This window comes from Vigna unguiculata, chromosome 9 (genome assembly GCF_037176805.1).
Source record: "Vigna unguiculata cultivar grain cowpea cultivar isolate G323 ecotype 2 chromosome 9, ASM3717680v1, whole genome shotgun sequence".
Taxonomy (NCBI): domain Eukaryota; kingdom Viridiplantae; phylum Streptophyta; class Magnoliopsida; order Fabales; family Fabaceae; genus Vigna; species Vigna unguiculata.
This window is the reverse complement of record NC_140800.1, coordinates 756001-777014: the sequence shown is the minus strand read 5'-3', so window position 1 is coordinate 777014 and position 21014 is coordinate 756001. Positions and strand designations below refer to the sequence as shown.

The 21014-nt window shown below is 29.1% G+C and overlaps 2 protein-coding genes across 2 annotated transcripts; both read left to right on the top strand.

Annotated features, from left to right (window-relative positions):
* Positions 1–2443: 2443 nt before the first annotated feature.
* Positions 2444–9936, top strand: LOC114164484 (topless-related protein 2-like). Its single transcript, XM_085666185.1, has 23 exons — positions 2444–2691; positions 2815–2994; positions 3229–3342; positions 3449–3607; positions 3693–3870; positions 3974–4108; positions 4209–4347; positions 4436–4545; positions 5438–5507; positions 5591–5664; positions 5743–5838; positions 5929–6021; positions 6671–6798; positions 6886–7120; positions 7201–7344; positions 7434–7586; positions 7732–7842; positions 8184–8360; positions 8444–8572; positions 8665–8760; positions 8857–9039; positions 9328–9497; positions 9625–9936. Exons 1-23 carry the CDS (start codon positions 2612–2614, stop codon positions 9749–9751), a joined length of 3081 nt encoding a protein of 1026 aa, XP_085522311.1. The 5' UTR covers positions 2444–2611; the 3' UTR covers positions 9752–9936.
* A 6869-nt stretch (positions 9937–16805) lies between these two features.
* On the top strand, positions 16806–19702 carry LOC114164572 (Pectin lyase-like superfamily protein). Its single transcript, XM_028049290.2, has 6 exons — positions 16806–17053; positions 17595–17906; positions 18034–18154; positions 18248–18422; positions 18509–18579; positions 18683–19702. The coding sequence occupies exons 1-6, from the start codon at positions 17048–17050 to the stop codon at positions 19348–19350; spliced, it is 1353 nt and encodes a 450-aa protein (XP_027905091.2). The 5' UTR covers positions 16806–17047; the 3' UTR covers positions 19351–19702.
* The last annotated feature ends 1312 nt before the right edge of the window (positions 19703–21014 follow it).

The window sequence follows — 21014 nt, the reverse complement described above, 5'->3', positions numbered from 1 at the left end:
AAATAATTGTTTAAATATTTGTATGTTATACACATAATCTTATATTTAAGTTTACTTATGTAAACAATATTTTCATATAATACACACTTAAATAACTGTTTCAATATATCTATTATTATACACTTCATTTAATATTTTTGTATTTAGTATTCAGAAATGCGTATATAATAAATTCTAAAATATTGTTCATATATATATATATATATATATATATATATATATATATATATACACAAAATTATGTATAAATTATGTAAGCTCATAAAAATAGATTAACTTTAATCTAATCCAAATAATTCTTTTAAAATTTAAATAATTACACATTGTTTAATTTTATGTGATTAAAAAGAGTAAAATGAATATTTTAAAAAATAAATTTTCACATTTGCACATTTCTCAACTCTCTAACCTATGTACACAATTATTCATTTTCAAATTACTTACATATTTATATGACCGAATGATTTAAGGGTAAACAAAATAAGGTAATTAATCGAGTTTGAAAACAAAGGTTAAAAAGATAATTATCCATTGAGTGAAATATGTATTTAGTTTTTAAATTTTGACGCGAAATTGAAATTTGTCTTTATCTTAAATTTTAATACAGTTTGATCTTCAAATTTTAAAAATAAATAGATATAATATGCCTAATCCAATTGCGTTCAATTTATTCATTTTTAATGTGTCAAATAGTGTTTTAGGGTGGTATATAAGTTGTTTACACCGTTTGACACTTTCCAATTCAAACGAGAGTTTGAAATATCATTTAACATTGGAAAAAAAGTTTATATTATTGAGTTAAGAAGACTATGTCCATTTATTTTTTAATTTTTGGAACCAAAATATATCAAATTTGCAATATAGAGACAAATTCCAATTTTACGTGGAGTACAAACATATTTAACGCTTATCAATTACTATAGCAACAATGATGGTAATGTCATTGATAACGACATAATAACATAATAAATGGTGTTAATGATGGTGACGTGATAATGGTGACGTGATAGTTAGTCTGGTAATGGTGGTAACATATTGGTGATGGTCTCTCATGTTGATGATGACCGTTAATTTGTCAGGAAGTTAAATTGGACACTAAAAAATTATTAGTTTTTAAACAACAAGCACACTCACCAATTTTAGTGACCAATAATGATTAATAACTACAGTAACAAATTTAGATACTAATTTACAAAACTAAAAATTATTGACCACTAAGATAGTCACTATTATGAATAAAAAATTATAATTGGTCTTTAAAATTAGCTACCATAATTTTGGATACCAAAGAAAATTAGTGACTAAAAATTAGTTACATACGTTTTGGCTACCAAAATGATTTAGTTTCTAAATTGGTCTCTAATTAATTAGTGACTAATTTAGTGACAAATTATATTTTGGGTTAAATATATGTTTTATCCTTCAACTTTCAGTGAAAATTGGAATTAGTCTCTCTTGAAAATCTTGAACTAGTTTAGTCTTTCAACTCTATAAATGCGTGGATTTAGTTCTTTTAACCAAATTTTATTTAGTTTATTTGATGTTTCAAACACATTTCATTATAGTATTTTAGTTTGTTTACACCATTTGACACATTTTCACCTTAATGTTAGCTGAGAAACGTCATTGAAACCTCAAACTTAAAAAAAATGGTTTAAAGGACTAAATCCATACATTTCCAAAGATGAGAGACTAAATTGGTTCAAGGTTTTCAAGATGAACTAATTTCAATTTTCACTAAAAGTTAAAGGACAAAAACATATTTAACCCTTATAATTTTTTTTATATTTATAATAGTGACTATTTTAGTAACCAATCATTTTTAATTTTGTAAATTGGTATCTAAATTGGTCATAGTGACTAACTATTTTTTGTTTCTAAAATTGGTTTATATCAATAATTACCCTTTAATAATTCTTCATTCAAATACACTATTAATTTTTTATTGTAAATTTAAACTTTTTTTTTCGTAGAAAAAAACTTAGAAAGATAATTAAGATAACAAATAAAAGAGAAAAAAATGATGAAATAAAAATATAACTAATGTTGTATCTCTAACATGAGTTTTTTTTTTAAAATATATCTAATGTTGTAAAAAGTATTTTAATAAGTACAATAATTAATAACAATATAAAAATATTTATAATATTTAATGTGCTAATTAAAATACTATTAAGTTTAAAAATATTTAAATAAAGTAAGATATTTTTGTAGCATTATTTATTAGGTATAATATATTTCATAAATCATTAATAGTTTTTGTTCAGTTATGCAAGAAAAAGAAAATGAGAAACGCGTGAAGAAGTCAAAGAAGTAATTATAATTTAGAAAAGGAACAAATGAATGATATAGTGTTTTTGACCAATGGTATACAAATTTGTTAATCCTTTGTCATTATTCTTTGTTTCCTTATTAACCATTACTATATAACTATGGTTGCTGTCTTGTATCATAGATCACTCAGAACATTTGTGAAACAAAAAATCACTGAAAAACACATCAAAAGAATCAAAATTCTAGTTGTTTGTCGTGTTCAATTTCCAACCTTAGTTCTAAATCCTTGCATTTTTCTTGGGTGAATCTTCTAATTCCATACCAATTAGAGGCGAAGATGAAATCTTTAAACCAAGAATTGATGTTTCTCATTCTTCAATTTCTTGACGAGGAGAAATGTAAAGATACTGTGCACAAGTAAACCCTTTTTCTTTCGGAGACACACAAAATCTGTTTATTTATTTATTCTTTATGTTCTCGTGACCATATATGAATTAACATTTAAAAATATATTTATTTTTGTGTTGTATATGGATTCAGGTTAGAGCAAGAATCAGGTTTGTTCTTCAATATTAAATATTTTGAAAAGAAAGTTATGGCTGGAGAGTGGGATGAAGTTGAGAAATACCTATTTGGATTTACAAAAATTGATGACAATCGATACTCCATGATGATTTTCTTCGAGATTAGGAAGCAAAAGTATCTAGAAGCTTTAGACAGGTCATTAATTTTATTTTGTAATCATTTATTTGATACTGATATTATGACTCTTATTTTTTGATTCTCATCTTTTATTTTTTAACTTGGCTTAGTGTGAACTATTAATTAATGTATCACTATTTTTTTTTAAAGAATCAATGACTCACACTAAATCACATCAGAAAATAAAGGATGAAAGTCAAATTATTTTTTTAATAATGTGATCTTTTAATATTTTTTCTTATTTTCATTCAGACGAGACAGAGTCAAAGCCGTTGAAATTCTAGTGAATGATTTGAAAGTTTTTCAATCATTCAACGAGTATTTGTTCAAAGAGATCACAAATCTTCTGACCCTCAATGATTTTAGGTAAATATTTCAATTTTATTTTATTTTATTTTATTTTATATGATTTTTTGGTTAAGAATTTAAGAGTTGATATTCTTTTGTTTCATTGTACTTGGATTGAATTAAGGGAAAATGCACAATTGTCAAAGTATGGTGACACTACATCAGCTCGAAATATATTGGTAACAGAGCTTAAAAGATTGATTGAAGCAAATCCTCTCTTTCAAGATAAACTCACATTTCCTTCAATTAAAGCATCTCGATTAAGAACTTTGATTAATCAAAGGTAAACATTATACAACATTTCTTCATTTTTACAATGTTTGTTCATAATTGATAATTAAGAATGTTTGTCAATATTTTTTGTCTAGTATGAATTGGCAGCATCAATTGTGCAAGAATCCAATGCCAAATCCAAACATTACAACTTTATTTGTTAACCATTCTTGTTCACCTGCAAATGGATCTCCTTCACCTAGTCTTGTAAACCTTCCTATGCCACCAATAGCAAATCCTTTATCTTGTTCTTCACTTGGAGCACATGTTGGGGTATGAATGTAGTTTGTGTAATTATTTAATTTGAATATTCATTACTAAAATATTTATATATATACAAACATTTCAATATTATTTATTATTTAATTTTGTGCAGCCATTTACACCATCCCAGTCTGCTTCTAATGCTAATACTTTAGTGGGATGGACATTGAATGAGATTCAATCCACATCTAACGATCAAGGACAATTAACGACACAAATGCGACCTACACAACAACATGCAGAAGAGGTGTTTATAAAAATTTGACATGTTTTTTTTTTTCTTCATATAATTGAATTTTCGTATATATAATTGTTCTTGATTTTCATCTCTATAATAATCTATGTAGACTACAAACAATGCTCCACCACCGCAACAAGCACCTTGCTTATTTGATGATCTTCCTAGAATAGTTGTTTGTACATTGCAACAAGGTTCAACAATCACAACAATGGATTTTCATCCTTCTCTTCATTCATTACTTGTTGGTAGGTTGAAATAAAGAATTTTATGTCTTGTTTGTTTTATGAGGAATTCAATTCTTTTACTAACTTAGAAAAATAATTTGTGAAACAGTTGGTTGTGCAAATGGTGACATTTCACTTTGGGAAGCAGGGCATCAAGAAAAAATTTCATCAAATCCTTTCAAAATATGGAATATTTCTATTTGTTCGGTCTTATTTCAGGTTTATATTGCATTGTTCAATTGCATAGTTGTTTAAGTTTATTTACAAAATTAATTTAGTTGTTTATTGCATCTTATTCTTAGGATTTTAAGCAAATAGTGTCTAACAATTACATTTTTCCATGTTGGGGAAGTACTTATGTGATAAACTAATAGCAAATATACATCTCATTAACAAATATAAGCCTTATATATATAGTATTGTCAAAAAAATTATCCTATATTGATAAAAAAAAATTTATCATGCATACTCCTAATAATTATTATCTCCTAATAATTATTTATCATGTATTGTATATTGTACATTTCATAAAAAAATTATTTATGAAAATGAAAAAAAAATTGTGAAGCATTTTTTTTATCATGTAAGAAATTTGTATTTATTATTTATTATAGTGAAAAGGTCAATATTTTCAACATGTATGAAAGTGTTGTTTGAATTTATGGTAAAAGATATATAATATGAAGAGACGGTATAAAATTTTATTGTCTTTACCATTCTTGATGAAATGTCAAAAGAATGAATTATTTTATTTTCCTCATTTCCGCATAGAAATATGCAAACAACAAAATGGTAACATTAATTTATTCCATTACTATTTTTGCATCACATTAATTGGAGTACTTGTTTTGTCCTATTCTATTTACTCACCATTAAACATCCAAAACATGAATTATTTTTGCATCAGATTAAGTTGGAGTACAAGTTTTTGATTATTTATTACTCAAAATTGGAAATCATAAGTAATATGATGGAGATGTTACTTTCATTAAATTATAATTCATAAGTCATTAAATTTGCTCAAGTTGTTACACATTAATTTGTATTTATTCAAAGTTCCAGAATATGTTTATGTGATAATTAGAGTTTATTGAAATCAACTTTTACACAGAATGCAATTTTGAAAGACCCGGCTATATCCATTAATCGTGTAACATGGAGTGGTGATGGAGATTTTATTGGTAAGTGTGCTTTAAGAAAATTTGGTTCTAATTTTTCATAATTAGTGATTAATATTAAAACTTTTTTCTTTTTTTCTTTTCAGGGGTTGCTTTTACAAAACATTTGATTCATTTATATATCTATCAAGCACCTAATCACCTACGACCATTTTTAGAGGCATGTCGAGATCAATTTCAACAATAATTAATTATATTTTTTGTATTTTTTTTTTCATTGATGTATTCTTCACTGCAGATTGATGCTCATGTTGGTGGTGTTAATGACTTGGCTTTTTCTAATTTGAACAAGCAATTATGTATTGTAACTTGTGGAGATGACAAGTTAATAAAGGTAAATAATTAGTTTTTTTTTCTATGTATTAGTTTATAATCAAATGAAATTATCCTTAATTATTATTTTGTTAAATAATGTTAATTATAGGTATGGGATTTGAACGGAAAAAAGATTTTCAACTTTGAAGGTCATCAAGCACCTGTTTATTCTATCTGTCCTCATCAAAAGGAAAATATTCAGGTAAAAATCCTAAAGTCCCTCTCTCACATTTCTCTTATTGATCTTGAGGTATCACCCTAAACTACAATTAATGTTTTTTTCTTGTTATAAGTTGATAAAAAAAAAGTTTAATTAATCGGATGGTACCACTTTGATTTAGATGTGTCAACTGGTACCCGTTTCTAAAAAAGTGTTAATTAAATCCAAACTTTTGAAAAGATGTCTCAATTAGGTCCTTTTCAGCCAAAAATTATTAACACCCTTAACGGTATTTATATTTAAAATGACTTACAAAATTAAGTATTGATATTTATATCAAAATTTAGTGGTAAAAGTCATGAATTAAGTTAATGACTTTAATAATTTTTGTCTGAAAGGGACCTGACTAAGACACTTTCTCAAAAATTGGGACTAGATTGACACATTTTTAAAAACGGATACCAAACTGACACATCTGAACGAAAATGGATACCATCGGACTAATTGAACCTAAAATAAATATAGTTATCATCTAAATTTTCAAACTAAGTATATGAAACCTAAAAGAATATCATTACATAGAACTTTTGTACTCTGATAAATTAAGAATTGAAAAAAACAAAGCTCGTGGAATATAATTCAAACCCAGTTTTCTAGGAACTAACATATGTCATGTCATATATACATGCAGTTTATATTTTCAACTTCTACTGATGGGAAAATCAAGGCATGGTTATACGACAACATGGGCTCTCGATTGGACTATGATGCTCCTGAACAGTGGTGCACCAGAATGCTCTATAGTACAGTCGGAAATAGGTAAGAAAATAAGTAATAAATAACACAACATATGTATATCTCATAAATTTTGTAATGAGTTATGATTGTTGTTGTTTCCTATGTTAGATTGTTCTCTTGTGGGACAAGTAAAGATGGAAACTGTTTCCTAGTCGAGTGGAATGAAAGAGAAGGAGCACCAAAAAGAAGATATTTTGGGTTTAGAAAGAAATGTAATGGAATTGTGCAGTTTGACACAACAAAGGGTCGTTATTTGGCTGCTGGTGAAGATAACCAGATCAAGTTTTGGGATATGGATAATGTCAATGTTTTGTTCAGTACAGATGCTGGAGGAGGTCTTCCTGTGAGTAATCTTTGCAAAATTTCCATTTTTTGATGCAAGTTTTGAAGCATTGTTTGATGTTTTTAACTCCTTTGTGTCAGAATCTCCCTCACTTGAGATTCAACAAGGAAGGGAATTTGCTTGCTGTTACAACTTCAGATGCTGGTTTCAAAGTCCTTTCTAATTCTGAGGGCATCAAATACTTTAGATCTCATCAAACACTTAAAGTTGCACTTGGAACAAAGGTTCACTTTTCACATTATCTATTAATTCTCTATTAGAAATTGCAAGTGTTCCACTAACTTGATGTTTGTATTTTTTTTTTTCATTCAAGAATGGGTCTGATTCTGTTCCTAGATGCATAGAAAGTAAAGGAAGTTTGGATTATGCATCTCACAAGTCTAAAGTTTGGGAAACATCAGAAATAATTGACCCCATACAGTGTCGAACAATTACTCTATCAGATAGTGTGGATCCTACAAACAAGGTATATTTCTTGGAACCTTTGGTTTTCTACGTAGTATTCTTAATTTGTATTACCTACGACTTTTCTTTCTATGCATAGGACTTTAAATTAATATGTTTTTGTTTAATATAAAAAGTTGTGTTCATAAAATCTTGTTTTTACTAAGGTTGTTCGCCTTATTTACACAAATTCTGGAGTTAGTCTCATTGCTCTTGGCTCAAAAGGGATTCAGAGGTTGTGGAAATGGAGTCGCAATGAATTGAATCCAAATGGAAAGGTAATTGTACCCTTAAACCAAGGTGTTTTGTAAATACACAACACATACACATTTACATATTTGAGTTTCTATTACATGTGGTTGGGAATAGTCCAAGTGTGAGTCAAAGTCCCACATTGGATAAAATAGACAAAGTTAAACACTATATAAGAATAAAAATCCATAACACCATTGTCTTAAGGTTTTTGTGTGAAAGTGATATCAGATGCTTTATATGTGTAAAACTAATGTCATGTAACCATATAGATCCACAATATCCATAATCCAACACATATGATGTTTTTATTTTTGCTAACTCTTTTTCACATAAAGATCTAATTTTTCTTATGTTTGTTCAAAAGGCCACAACAAGTGTTGTTCCACAACTTTGGCAACCAAATAATGGCATTCACATGATTAACGATGTCCCAAACTCTTCTGAAGCAATACTTCCCTGCATGGCACTCTCAAATAATGATTCCTATGTTATGTCTGCATGTGGAGGAAAAATTTCATTGTTCAACATGATGACTTTTAAGGTGACATGAAAACTCATATATGTTAATATACTTTTTCATTATTAATAATTTTTATCTACTTGAATTTTTTTTTGTTGTTTTAGGTTATGACAACTCTCATGCCACCTCCACCTATTTCAACCTTCCTTATGTTCCACCCTCTAGATAACAATATTGTTGCAATTGGGATGAATGATTCCACTATTCACATTTATAATGTTAGGGTGAATGAGGTAATTACTTCAAAGGTGTTCTTCTAGAAATTAACCTTTTTTTTAGAATTACATATATACATATTAATTTTACCATTTTTTTTCTTCTTTAGGTCAAATCTAAGTTGAAAGGTCATCATAAGTATATCACTGGTTTAGCTTTTTCAGCTCGACTCAATATATTGGTTTCATCATGTGCTGATGCTCAGGCATGTTGTTTAATCTATTTCATATATTTCTTTGAAAACTTTTTCTAATTTTTAAGTTCACAATAAAAAGGAATTGTTTTTGCATGTTATTTCTAGCTTTGTTTTTGGAACATTGACTCATGGCATAAGAAGAAATCAATATCAATCCAAATGCCCATTGGAAATGCACTTGTTGGTGATACTCAAGTGCAATTCAACAATGATCAAGTACGCTTGTTGGTGAGTCATGAGACTCAACTTGCAATATATGATGCTTTTAGAATGGAATTGATTCAAAGGGTATGTACTTTTTTTCCGTTCTTTCTCTCCAAACCAGTGAAATCATAGGGTTAAATATAATTTTAGTCTCTAAATTTGAATATAAAATTGAAATTTTTTAAGGTCTCTTTGATACATTTTGATCTCTGAATTTAAAACATTTAGAGATCAAAATATATCAAAGTTTGAAACATGGATGAATTTTAAGTTCGATCCAAATTTACGGACTAAACACATATATTTAATCCTTAATTTTAATTTTAGTATTTTATGTTTATTGTAAGTAACATGTTGATGTTTGGATTATAGTGGGTACCACAAGAGTGGTTGTTCGGTTCCTTATCATGTGCAACATATTCATGCAATAGCCAACTAGTTTATGCTGCTTTCACTAATGGAAATATTGGAATATTTGATGGCAACACACTCAAGGTCAAATGTTGGATGGCTTCATCAGCATACCAACATACAATAATAAGGTTTTCCAACACTTGATTAATTTATTATTATCTCCTTATATCATATGAGATAATACATTAATTCATGTGAGATTTTCTTACAAATTCTCTAAAATAATTAATCCTTAATTAACCTTTTCTTTTGTAGGCAAAATGTGTATCCTATAGTTGTTGCAGCTCATCCTGATGAAGCTACTCAATTTGCAATTGGACTTTCTGATGGGTCAATTAAGGTTATTGAGCCCAGAGAGTGTGATAGGAAATGGGGAAATTAGGGCATATGGCAAGAAAATATCTCACTCATGAACAAAAATAATGTAACTTTTAAGCACTTTCACTTAAAGATGTTATTCATTTTCATCATTTAAACTTTTGGTTCCTTAGTTTTTTTTCCTAAGATATGGTGTAAAATTATTGAGGTTGATAATGTTCCTTCTTCTCAATCAATAGACAAACATTTAACCCAATATAACATAATTAAATGTGACTAATTTTAAATACTAAAGTGTTCATTAACTTAATATTAATTTACATTATAATATTTAATGACTAATTTCATAAAATGAAATGAAATAACAACATAACTTTTAATCCAAATAACTTCTAACATGCAAGATTTGTCTCAAAACTTGTAGTTGATTCATGTAGATCAGTACTTGTCAAATCAAAAAATGGGGTAAAAATATATATATTTTTGTTTGCATTGGCTGACGAGAATTTAGTGAGAATTATACTTGCCCACTTGATTTTATTACTCCTACTAATTCATTTTAATTTTTTTAAAGTAATTTTTTATTATAGATAATTAAAAAAAAGTAGTTATTATCTCCACACACTCATGTATATAATTTTGTAATTAAACTCTGAAAAAGAAAAAAAAAAGACTTGTGTCCAAATTCATGTTTTTTAAGCTTTCAAGAAGAATAGTGACAAATGGTAATTTAAGTATATGATTTATATGTCCTTGAGTATAATTTGCATTATTTGAGTGTGTTTGGACAAACTTCTACATGTGCAATTTTAGCGGTTTGTCGTTGATGGTGAAGTACATTGAACATGTGTGGTCCTTCACATAACCAAAGTTTCAAAACCCAGTACAACTCTAATATCTGTTTGGCCCAAAACGCAATGGAGCGTGCACCACTACGTTTTCTCATTTCTAGTGTGTTCAACACTTTTAACTCATGTTGCTGCACAGTCATGTACTTCAAAATTATGTCCCTATCCTTTTTTCTAACATAATATTTATTTCATGGAGATTGCTATTTTGATACCATTTTTTTTTTTTACTTTGACATTATTTTACGTATTTATTTATTTTTTTTAATATAAAAATTAACATTTGTTAAAACTATCACTACCAGAAAAAAGTCTTTTATGACCGGGACTTTTTGTTTTTTTGTTTTTTCGTTTGGTTCAGGTCAGACATAGTAACGGTAGTCGTAAATTTACGTCTGACTAAAAACGGACATAAATTTACATCTGACTAGTGCTAGTCAGACATAAATTTACGTCTGATTAATGTCAGTCAAACATACAAAACCAGATTTATGTCTGATTCTTAGATGCCAGAGGTAAGTAATTGATAATTTAATTACAAGTTTGCTACTGATAATTTTTTATGTTTGATTCTGATTGGTCAGACGTAAAATCACAAATGTAATATATATTTTTTGTGTTAGTGTATTTTATTTTTGTAAAAATTATTAAATAATATCAAACAACAATTTTTCCCTTGAAGAGTCAGATAATAGCACCCTCTCATTATATTCCTTTACGTGTCTCTTACCGATCATTACCTTCTATAAAGAAATATATTTTTAACCTTAATCTTCCAAAATCAATTTGTGCACTCATTAGTTCTGCAGAAAAATAATTTTTCCATAATAATTTTATACTTTTTGTGTGTTTAGAAAACATAAAACTTTTTTATCATGTGAAAAAACATCAGTAAAAGGATTAATTAAGTGTTTATGTGAATTTGGTGATCCCACTTCTGAGCATGTCATATTTTTAGTGGACCAAAGGTGGTAACAGTACAGCATGCTTGATTTTCCTTAGAATGTAATCCACGCATCCTAGTATTAAATGAATTATATATATATATATATATATATATATATATATATATATATATATATATATATATATCGAATGTTTATTATTATGAAAAATATACTATATCAATTAAATTTTGACAATTTTTTTTACAATTTAAATTAATACTTTTTAAATAACTTTTTATTTTTTTTATTTTTTATTTTTTAATATATCAAAACCATTTAATAGATGTCAACTTAAATTATAAGAAAAAAATGTGAAAATTTAGTTCACATAATACATTTTCCTTACTACTAGTGCTGGTGCACAATATTTACCTGTTTTGCATCCAAAAAGGTGCATAATATCATTATACACATAGAAAGGAATCAAAGGACACACTTGACCAAGTTCTATAGCCATGAAAACTGGTCCTTTTCACAACTCATATCTAACTCCATAATGAGATGATGCAGCATGAAAGCAGAACAAAGATTCTAGGTAAACCGTAGGATCTTGTGAAGTACCAGAGAAATGTGACACCCATGATGAATGTTCTTAGAAATCAGTACCAGAATCAGAAATTTTCCGGCAAAAAACCTTCTTTGCTTTAACTATTGGTGCCTATTAAAACTTGAACATCATGGAAACTTTTCCTTTTTACTGTCTCTTCTTACTTTCTTATCCTTATGGTACATCTTTTCCCCCCATAATTCCCTGGTCGTATCTAACTATCTATAAAACAACAAATGATATTTTTTTACAACTCTACAAGATCACTTTTACTGCTTTTTTATTTTGTTCAAAATGAGAATAAATAAACAGGACATACTAATAAAGAAGACCTTTTACATGATAAATATGTTAACTTTTAAGTTTTGTTTTTTACATATAGGGACAAATTTGTCTCGAAATTACAAAAATAACAAATCAAAAAATAATTCCTGATCATGAGTTAAGTTGTGTGAAATTATGATTTAACTACATACATGTCTATCATTCTATCATAGAACAGTGACAAGCAAATTCAAATATATAAGATTAGGGAAGATAAAATAATTTTTTTTCTAAATATTTAGTTATAATGAACAAAATCATATATGCACCTACACATCTCGATGATGTACACGTAGGTCCGTCACTACTCTCAACGACTTACAAAATATTAATACTGAACATTTTTCAGAAATTAGTATTAACATAAAAGTCATTAATATTAACACAGAAGTCATCATAACTCCTGATGACTTATTTTTTCAAAAATTTATGAAGAAGTCGTGTGAAGTCTTCATTATTTTGGTTTTTGAATTCATCGTAAATCGACACGACTTAGCTCATGATCAGTAATAATTTTCTGACCTACCGATTTTCTTAAATTTTAGGCAAATTTAACTTTTATGATAATTATTTTCACCCTCTTAAACTTGAAAATTAAATACCTGTAATAAGGATGTGAAGCATATGGGATTGAAATAATAGAAATGGAAAGAAAAACACATAAGTGTAGTTGTACTTGACTTGGAGATGCCAATTTTGGCTTGTTTTCATTATTGTTGCATTAGCCTAATAAGGTTTAACTCTTATCATGGCATGTGGTTAATTTCGACAGAAAAATCACTCTCCAGTGTTTGTCTTTTGGTTTTTTCTGCACATACCCATAATAATTTGGTGCAGAAAATGACCTATACAGTTTCCAAATTTTATTTTAGTCCTATACAGGATTCTTATGTCTTGTGTTTATGTGAAACTTTTCATGTTGGCCCCATCCACTCTCTCTTATCCATAATCACTCTTATTCACCTTCATCTTTTGTTTTCTCCACAAAACAACCATGTCCATTTTCACAACTCTCAAACAAATGCTGATATGTTCACATTTACTTCTCTTCACTGAAATAGTTGCACCACGTACTTTCATGCTGCTAAAATTTTCTGACATGTCCACATGCACTTATCATCACCAATCTTTAACAATTGTTTTAACAATTGTTTATATACACTTCATTTTAACTAACCAATGTAAAAGTTCATATTTTACACACATTTTTGTATGAAAAGGGTTGTGGCTAATTGATATGTGATCTAAACCTTTGACCCAGAGGGTGAGAAAGAAAAAGAAAAGCAAAGGCTAGCTGTGCAATCATTGGCAGAACTTTGAATTTCTTCTTTATAAAGAAATTGAACAGAGGAGTTAGGGTTATCTCAGATTTATTTTCTTTTTCACACACAGCTACCAAACCTATATATACAGCCAACCATTGCAATGCAGGATACAGCTGGTTGAAGAGAGATTCAAATAATAAGCTCTAAGAACATGTGATTCCAAATTAAAGAACTCAATAATAATTTTAGCTAATTTTTATAGTCAATGAGATTAATGTTATTTGCATGATTCTGTCATATCTATATCCCTTCGGAACTAAGTATCATTGGAACCAAATTGTACCCATTTAGTTATTATCTTAAAAAAACATCATCACACACAGAAAGGACAACAATCATAAGAAAACCTAGTCATCTTTTATCGTAAGGTTCTTTTATCATAACAAAAAAACAAATTGATTTAGTCACTTAGTTAGAAGAATGCAGTTGTAGTGATCCATTCTGCAGACAGGTGTATTGAGGACTGTAATAATTACATTAAACTTACATATTGAGATATAGAAATTGGTTCTGTGTTGTTAAAACACTACCCCACATGAGTTAGTGGAACCATTTGAAAAACAACATCATCTCTATATAGATGCATGTATTTTGGATTGCATTGTTTTGATGAATGGAAAACTTGAACGTGAAAAGTAGTGAATTTTAATATGTTTCTGATTGGAATTAATGATCTGATTTAGCTAGCTAGCATCTTAATTCCTTGTTTATCATATTTTTTGGGTTTTGTTTTTCGTCCTTTCCATTGGAGAAGATGTGAACAAAAAGCTTATTAAATAAATATATAGTCTTAAAAAAGTGTTATGTTTCTATTCTAAAGATGTCTGTTAAAAAGTTTGTGGGACAGAGAGAAGTATGATGATGGTGTTGAGAAGTGTGGATTCTTTTCTCAAGACTAACCAAAAGAAAGAAACAAAGTAGGTTTGAACCACACTTAATTTTCTATATTGATTGCATCTTAGTCATATTTATTGCCAATGCATAATTAATAAATTAATTAGTTGTTCTTCTCTTGATTAATGATATATTTTTTTGTTTGTTTTTCACTGAGGAAGTTTGTAATTTTTATATGCTTATTTTATGATGTTCAGATGAATAAGATGAATATGTAAAAGAATGTCTATTTTTATTATATATATAGAGAGAGGAGAGAGAAATTTTTAGTAAATATATATATATATATATATATATATATATATATTAAATAAAAACTATTTTTTATGATTTTTTTTTCTAAAAATATTAAGATTTATATATTTTTTTCTCTATTTTTTATTTATATTTTTTTCATTTAAGAGAAAAGAATTTGTTGGTTAGGATTGACATCTTTGTAATTAAGTTGATGATTTGACATGACTAAGAATGGTAATGAATTAAGATAGAGATATATGCAGATTTGTTATTTTTCATTCTTTTCACTTAATTCAAATAATATTATTTTTATTATATTTTTTTCCACTGTCTAACAAAATGTCTTTTAAATTACCATTCTTTTACATGTATATTATAAAAATTTGAAAACTAGTTAATCTTGAATTGAAATTGTCTTTTAAAAGTTAATTTTATGAAAATGTTTGAAAACTTTTTCTTCAATGGAAGTTTTTAATCATTTTGTTTAATCTATAGTTCTTATTTGGATTTTAATATTTGTTTAAAAGAAGTTACCAATAATTAAATAACCTTGTATCATTCTGTGTATTGTTTATATATATTAAGAAATTTTATTTTAAATTGCAATTATAAGATACTTTAAATATTAAAAAATGTTTATTTGCTAAAAAAATAGTTATGAAAAAGCATTCTATTATATTACATATAGTACAAACTAAAATCTATGTGCAAATTTAGAAAACTATAATTTAATCAAATGAAAATAAAATAGTTGTTGATGCTTAATTATTGATTTTTCTAAATTTTTTAATCACGAGAAAAATATTTTCACTTGCTCCATTTTAGGCATTTTATTCATTTTGATTAAAATGAATTGTCGGTAATTATTGCTGTATTGTTGTAGTATATACGTGATATTATTTTTTAAAATTATGACAAAATACAAGAAAATATTACTTGGGATATATGTTCGTATGTCTAATCTTTTTTAAAACAATTTTAATTTTTCAAAAGTCTAAACTTTAAAATACATGTCTCTATAATATTTATTTTATCTTTTAAGAAAATAACAGTATCAACAAATAATACTTCTTGTAGAATGATTTGCTCATGAGAGAAGTCAGAATCTAACTTACCAATGTTGAAATTAGAAATGTTATAAGAAAATGTTATATTATTCTTATCATATCAAATAATCTTGAAATAAATTAAACATTTCTGTTTAATTTATAAAAAAACCCTAATTTGAATGAAGGGTGTGGGAGTGAAGTGAGTGAAGCCAGGCTAGCATCTTTGGCATGATTGATGTGGGCCCCACCCTCCCCCATTTCTGCTCTGTCAATCCACATGCATTTCCAAACTTATTCTCATTCCCTCACCCAACCCTCCCTCCTACCCCCTCCACGTGTCACTCAGGGGAGCCCCTTTTCCCTTTCAACACCCTCCTATTTCATCCCACCTGTCACTCCCCAAACTCAAACCCCTTGAACGTTATCATTCCCCATCCCACTAATCACCCTCTCACACTCTCACAAATCTTAATGTTAACAAACAACAATAATAATGTTAACGTTGTTTTGTTTCTTCGCTGTTGGTGACTCAAACACATGCCAAAACAAACACACACTTGAAACAATTTACTTTGCCTAGTAAAATTCTGACATGTGAAAACACACCACACACATACACTGTTCCTCTGCACTGCAGGCACAATCTATGAGGGCCGTTACGAACGATTTTGTCGGCGAGAGACGTTAATAATCATGTTCATTAACAGGGGCAATACCCAATTATTACAATTAATTTCCTTTGATTTCTTTTTTGTCCCCTTGTTGTTATTCTCTCTCTTCTCACACTTCACCATTGTTTTTTTCTTCTCACCTCAGCATAATTATGTTTATTTTCTATATTTGAATTAAGATAATTAATCACTATATATGCATGAAAAATAAAATAAAATGAAATTGTTACTAAATATCTGTATATACATGACCATGTTACATCTAAGGGAGGACTATTAATCTTCTCCTTTTCTGTGCGTATATTAATGCTTATAATAATACTCACAAAACTAGAATAAAGCTGCTTCTGTGACCGTGGCTGGTTCTTCTTCCTTTTTTTTTTCCTTCTCTCTCTTTTCTCTCTGCTTCTGCTGCAATTTCTTTCTTTCTTTCTTCTTTTTTTTTTTTTTTTGCTTTTGGTTACTTGTTTCTTGTCTCCCTTGGAGTCTGACCCTGTTGCCAGCTTTGACTCAAGAAGATGTTTGTAAGTACGTTTTGTTGTGGTTTATTTTGTTCTGTATTTTTTTTTTCTTGTTTTTGTTTTTGCTATGTTTGTGGTCTTTTCCTTTTGACTTTGGACCTCAGTTTCAAATCTGAGTCATTGATAAGTAAGAGGGCATTCTCAAATTCCAATCTTTGGTTTGGTTTTAGGTAAGTCAGAGTATGAGTGATGGGTAAATGTTGGGTTTTGTTCTGATGCTGTTTGGTTACGCATGTGGCAAGATGATTGATGCCAATGATGGAGGATTCAGTTGGATCAAATTTCATTCCATTTGATCTGATAAACCTGCATTCTTCTTTCAGATTGGAGTTCTCTTTCAAGTTCTTAGTCATCTGATGTGTGTGTGTGTGTATGTGAAGTGAAGTGAATTGTTTGGTGAATGATGAGATTATTCATTTGTTTCTGTTCCAGTTGAATTGTGATTGGATTTGGATTTGGATTTGGGTGTGTGATTAATTATTGTATCTGTAGGATATCTTCTGAGAATCAATGGTTGCATTTTGGTTTTTGTACCCTCTTTCAGGTGGCATTGCTCTTGCTGGTGGCATTGAGCAATGCCGTGAGAGTTAGCGGAGATGGTGGGCAATGTGGTTCCAACCCAACACTAGACCCAAGACCACACAGTGTCTCCATTTTGGAGTTTGGTGCAGTTGGAGATGGTAGAACACTCAACACCATTGCGTTCCAGAACGCCATCTTCTATCTCAAGTCATTTGCCGATAAGGGTGGCGCTCAGCTCTATGTTCCTCCCGGTAAATGGCTCACCGGAAGCTTCAATCTTACCAGCCATCTCACCCTCTTTCTGGAAAAAGGTGCTGTCATTATTGGATCTCAGGTATTGCTTCTTTTCCACTAACTTTTTCTTGGCCCTGCCTTTTTCTGCTGATCTTTGCGTGTATGATGGTTCATGTTCTGATAAAGGGTGTGTTTTTTTATCTGGGTTTTGGCTTTTACTTGCTTAGGATCCATCTCATTGGGATGTCATTGAACCCTTGCCTTCTTATGGCCGAGGACTTGAAGTTCCTGGGGGAAGATATCAGAGCTTGATAAATGGATACATGTTACATGATGTGGTTGTAACAGGTTCTGTCATCTCCCAATATTCTGTTTCTTTCCAGCAAGATTTCATTGGTTTGTTTCTTGAGTGAATTTTCATGTCTTGGTGTGATTCATCAGGTAATAATGGAACCATTGACGGCATGGGAATGGTTTGGTGGGAGTGGTATAGCTCCCATTCCTTGAACCATAGCAGGCCTCATCTGGTTGAAATTGTGGCATCTGATAATGTGGTGGTTTCAAATCTTACATTCTTGAATGCCCCAGCTTATAGCATACACCCAGTCTATTGCAGGTATATATATATATATTATATATGTTCTGTTCTTCAATTTTTCAAATGAAAGAAGTGTTGATTTAGTTGTGTGTAATTTGATGCAGCCATGTACATATTCAAAATGTTTCAATCTCTGCTCCTCCAGAATCCCCTTACACTGTTGGTATAGTGCCAGGTTTGTAACAAACATGTTGGTGCTTGTTGTGAAAATGACATTGCTTCTAAAATATCATTAGTTTACCAAACTTTGGTAACCTTTGTGCACTACCTGTTTTCAGATTCTTCTGAACATGTGTGTATAGAAGATTGTATTGTTGGCATGGGATTTGATGCAATTTCTCTGAAAAGTGGCTGGGATGAGTATGGCATTGCCTATGGCAGGCCAACTGAGAAAGTGCACATCAGAAGGGTGCATCTTCATGCATTTTCTGGCTCTGCTCTTGCATTTGGCAGTGACATGTCTGGTGGCATTTCAGATGTTGTAGTGGAGCATGCTCATGTTTTGAACTCAAACAGTGGCATTGAGTTTAGAACCACCAGAGGAAGAGGTGGTTATATGAAAGATATTGTTATATCAGACATAGAAATGGAGAATGTGCACACAGCAATTGCTGCCACTGGTAACTGTGGTTCTCATCCTGATGACAATTTTGATCCAAATGCACTCCCACTTTTGGATCACATTACATTGAGGGATGTCACAGGTACAAACATTACCATTGCTGGAAACTTTGCAGGAATTGAGGAATCTCCTTTCACAAACATATGCCTCTCCAACATAACCTTGTCAACAGATTCTGTTTCTCCCATGACTTGGGAATGCTCAAATGTGTCTGGTTTTTCAGACTCAGTGCTCCCAGAACCTTGTCCTGAACTTGGAAACCCCTCATACGATTCTTCTTCCTCCTGTTTTCTGAGTATCAGTGGAAAAACTGCAGTGCTGTGATGAACCTTTCTCAATACAACAAGATTCATATTCTTAAGTGCCCTTTTGCTTGATGTTGATGAAAAAGTGAATGGCCATTTTCCATCAAAGATTAGGCCACATTCTTTCCAATAAGACGGTTGTGAGGATTATTCATTTTTTCATCCCTTAGATATTTGCATTATTGCATGTTCCTACCAGCACATTATTTGTACAGCTTCATTTCTTCATTCATGTGTAAGGAAATTTTGGTAGTGGCAGCCACAGGAGACTCAAAGTTTGATAGTTTTTGCATTAGTGGATTTGGATGTAAAGCATGTAGTGGATTTGGTGATACTTCAATTAAACAAAGTTCAACTTTTTTTCATCGTTATCCAAGTCTCGGTAGTGATTCATGCCTGCAATCTATAATCATATTTATTATAAGAAGATTTTTGCAACCTTCACTTCATAGATTACGTTTTTATGCTTTAATCTGTCTCCATTCAATTGGAGCAGTTCAGTGCTTGTGACAGTTTAGTTTGTAATGAAATTTTATGACAGTGACAGCATTATTTTCAAATCTGATAATCAACACAAGTCACATCTCTTCAAATAATGAAGTGGGTGGTGACTTCAGATTTTGCCACCTAACATTAAAAAAAGAAAATACTAATATCGTATTCGGAATGGTTTAAGAATTCTAAAACAAAAAATATATATTGTAAAATAATTTATGTGAAAATATATTATAATTTTGAAAAATTTAAAGAAAACATCAAATTAAGAATTTTTTAATGAAAAAAATAATTTATTGTAAAAATTAATAGTCTATATTTTATTTTTAAATATAATTTTATAATTATAATTAATTTAATAAAAAGTATATTTTTATAGAAACTACTAGATCTAAAGTAAATCATTTTACCTGGTGGGTCTTGAATCGGTTCTTACAAATAATACTAATGTTAATATTTTTAATAATATTATGAATTTAATAATAACAATAATTATATAACAATAATATTAACATATTCTATATTAATATCGCTAATAATAATAACAATAATTTTATAATTTTTAATAATATTAATATATTTAATAATATAAATAAATTTACTAATATTATTAATAAATTTAATAATATATATATATATATGGGTTAAATATATGTTTTGATCTATTAATTTTTTCGGTAAAAATGGAATTAGTCCACATTTTTTGTTTGTTTCTTTCTTTCTTTTCATTTCTTCTCTTCTTTGTATTCTTCTTCTTCGCATTATCATTTTCTAGAACACAACTATCATTAAAGCACCCATGGTTACAGAGTTTCTTCAAATCGATTCGATTCGTTTGTAAGTTTCTCTTTTCTTTTTCTTTTTTTAATTCCTCAACTCATGGCAGCACAACAACGCTTCTTTCTTCTCTTTCTCTTTTCACTTCTTTCTTTCTTTTATTTCTTCTCTTTCTATTCTCGCTTCTTCTTGTTCTTCTTTCGATTAGGGCTTGGGATGTCTTTGAGCATAATTTGCAACGATCACTCACTTTCTCTTCTTTTTTCTGTTAGTTGAATTGAAGAAATATTTAAGCTTATTTGTTGTTTTAAACTTATTTTAAGATAATTTCTTAATGGAAATGTAAGTAGGATAAATAATTTAAATAATTTCTTGAAACGTGTTTAAAATATTAAATAAACTTAAAAAAAT

What these genes read in the sequence shown, in the direction of transcription:
- LOC114164484 (XM_085666185.1), top strand. Translation starts at nt 2,612, where the DNA reads ATGAAATCTTTAAACCAAGAATTGATGTTTCTCATTCTTCAATTTCTT. An exon ending in TGTAAAGATACTGTGCACAA is followed by an intron (nt 2,692 to 2,814) that starts GTAAACCCTTTT and finishes ATATGGATTCAG; the next exon opens with GTTAGAGCAAGAATCAGGTT. An exon ending in CACTTGGAGCACATGTTGGG is followed by an intron (nt 3,871 to 3,973) that starts GTATGAATGTAG and finishes AATTTTGTGCAG; the next exon opens with CCATTTACACCATCCCAGTC.
- LOC114164572 (XM_028049290.2), top strand. An exon ending in ATACACCCAGTCTATTGCAG is followed by an intron (nt 18,423 to 18,508) that starts GTATATATATAT and finishes AATTTGATGCAG; the next exon opens with CCATGTACATATTCAAAATG. An exon ending in CACTGTTGGTATAGTGCCAG is followed by an intron (nt 18,580 to 18,682) that starts GTTTGTAACAAA and finishes ACCTGTTTTCAG; the next exon opens with ATTCTTCTGAACATGTGTGT.